Source organism: Mustelus asterias, chromosome 25 (assembly GCF_964213995.1).
Source record: "Mustelus asterias chromosome 25, sMusAst1.hap1.1, whole genome shotgun sequence".
Lineage (NCBI taxonomy): Eukaryota > Metazoa > Chordata > Chondrichthyes > Carcharhiniformes > Triakidae > Mustelus > Mustelus asterias.
Window position 1 is genome coordinate 40,928,760 of NC_135825.1, and position 2,710 is coordinate 40,931,469.

The 2,710-nt window shown below is 45.5% G+C and overlaps 1 protein-coding gene across 1 annotated transcript; it reads right to left on the reverse strand.

Annotated features, from left to right (window-relative positions):
- Nucleotides 1–1,561: 1,561 nt before the first annotated feature.
- Nucleotides 1,562–2,251, reverse strand: LOC144479282 (beta-nerve growth factor-like). Its single transcript, XM_078197962.1, has one exon. It carries the CDS (start codon nt 2,249–2,251, stop codon nt 1,562–1,564), a length of 690 nt encoding a protein of 229 aa, XP_078054088.1.
- Between the last annotated feature and the right edge of the window lie 459 nt (nt 2,252–2,710).

Genomic DNA, 2,710 nt, shown 5'->3' on the forward strand with positions numbered 1-2,710 from the left:
GCTCCAAGTCTTTTGCTAATAAAAGCCTATTTGTTCTTGCATACAAACTAGTCTTTGCTCGATTGATGGTGCATCAGACTTAAGGGGAGGAGGGGTGTAATGACCTCAATGAGGCCTCAGAATATGAATTCCCTGATTGAAGTAATGACTGCCTGCCTAATCAGGAAGTCTCACCTCTATATATATATATATATATATATAGCATATGGTGTGTCAGGGTTACTGAAACTTTGGATTCTGACTTTCTAACTGGAGGACTCTTAGGAGTGGAATTGAATTTGTAAATAAAGGGAATCTGGTGAAGGGATACTGGCATCTGAGGAGTTATTTCACCCACCTTCCCTCCCTCCCCTTGTTCCTTCTCTTCCCTCCATTCCCTGACCCCCTGCCCCCACAACCTTTCCCCTCTCCCTTCCCACTGCACTCTGTGCACCCTCTGTTCTTAGTGCAGGTTGTTAAGCCTATTTGCCACCTTTGGACACATTTGATAGTTTTGAGCACATTTTGCCATTTGATGTCAAAGATGGCAAGACCCTGATGTCTGTGTATAAATTTGATGTCAAATGATCACTCAGCGTTTTTGAGCGCATTGGAATACAAAAACTATATCAAATAATTTACCTCTATTTTCTTCCTCTTATCAATTTACTGGTCATCATTTGTCTAAAACACAACCAACCCTCAGTATTACCACAGCTGGAAATAATATAAGTTTTAATCGAAAGCTGTCATTAACTTCTGATTAGCCAATGGGTAGATTTCTTACCCCTGGATCTTGATGTTTTGAAGCATTTCTTTAAAAGTTGCCATTGTTTCACCATCAATACTTTTTCATCAATTTTCCTAATCTGGGCCTTCATATCTGTGCAATTGGCTTTACGAAGGTTCAGTCTCCTCACTTCAGGTTAATGGAGGTCACTCACCATTCAAGACACAAATGAAAGTGGCTCTCAGCAGGTAAACCAAAAGAGGAAATGCTGGAAAATCTCAGCAGATCTGGCAGCATCTGTAAGGAGAGAAAAGAGCTGACATTTCAAGTCCAAACGAACCTTTGTCAAAGCTGAAGCGGGGACGTAAGGGTATAAAGCTGAGTCCTTTGCTGAGTCCTTGCATGCTCAGCCTCAGAGAGGGGAATGTCGGAGGGTATGGTGAACACACGTCAAGGGCTGGGACTAGAAGAGATGGTGTTCGAGGGATTGGGACTGGTGGAGGGGCCGAGGATGGGCAGTGGTGTTGATGAGCTGTTGAAGTTTGCATTCCTTCACATCTGCAAGAAACAGAAAAAGTTTCTTGTTAAGACGCCAAATGATGCGACCAGTAAACCAGGTAAAGCAGCGACAGATTGGAGGGGTAATATCAGATATTAGTGAATGGAAAGGATGAGAATTATAAAAGATTGGGCTAATACTACACAGAGAGTTCAATAATCAATGCACATGGAACCTTTCCAAAAACGTTTAATAAATTAAGGGTAACTGTCAGATATAAGTATCACTCTGCAGTTGGTATAAGTTAAGGGAATAATTTACATTGAGGTAGGATGGACTTGGAGGCTGCAGTGTCATGGTTTCCATGTTTTCCTGGTGAGAACGCAGACACAGGCGGTCCTGATGCGAATGAAATTCCACCTGATGAAATTGTTGTCTCGGATCAGTGCATGGACGTGGCTATCAGTGGTGTCACAGTGAGAATTCCAGTGGCGGCTGTCAATGCCCCGACACCCCTGTCTGGAGGGCTTCTTCTTCTTGCACGTGGTCTCAAAAAACATCTGTCGAATCAGTGTTCCATTCACGTAGAAATGTGACAGCACGTTCACCTCTCGGCCCCGAATGTCCAGGGCCACTTCCTTATTCAGGACCCAGCGCTGTTCCTTGTCACACACTGAGAACTGACCCTGGTGTCTCACTCTCCTGGCATGCCGCTTGAGACGGGGGGTTTGGCTGCTTGCTGCTTGCATTGCTCTGGGATTACTGGCTGCAAGCTCACCCAGGCATTCGCTCTGGAATCGAACTCGACTGGAATGAACCGGTCGCTTTCTGAATAAATCAGCTTCAACTGTAAGAGGCAGCACATCCTCCAAACTTGCACTGATCCTTCCAGCAAGGGGGTGAGTCTCCAGGGCACTGTCAGGGGGGGACCCAAGCCAAGTCCCCCCTGGGGTGGAGGGAAGTTTCAACATGGCTTTGCCAATCATTGCTGCAGTCGGAATCACACAGAGATAAACAATAACAAAACTGCCAAAGGTGGACATCACTCACTCAGCTGGAAAAGAAAAGAACACCAATCAGAAACTTGAAGAATGTAAATCAAACACAATGGCACTCTGGGCATACTGCACTCATCATCTGTACACCTCTCACTCTGTGTACACTGCACTCATCATCTGTACACCTCCCTCACTCTGTGTACACTGCACTCATCATCTGAACACCTCTCTCACTCTGTGCACACTGCACTCATCATCTGAACACCTCCCTCACTCTGTGTACACTGCACTCATCATCTGTACACCTCTCACTCTGTGTACACCTCCCTCACTCTGGGCATACTGCACTCATCATCTGAACACCTCCCTCACTCTGTGTACATTCCACTCATCATCTGTACACCTCCCTCACTCTGTGTACATTCCACTCATCATCTGTACACCTCCCTCACTCTGTGCATACTGAAATCATCATCTGTACACCTCCCTCACTCTGTGTACATT

Coding starts and splice junctions, on each gene's coding strand:
- LOC144479282 (XM_078197962.1), bottom strand. CDS start 2,251: ATGTCCACCTTTGGCAGTTTTGTTATTGTTTATCTCTGTGTGATTCCG.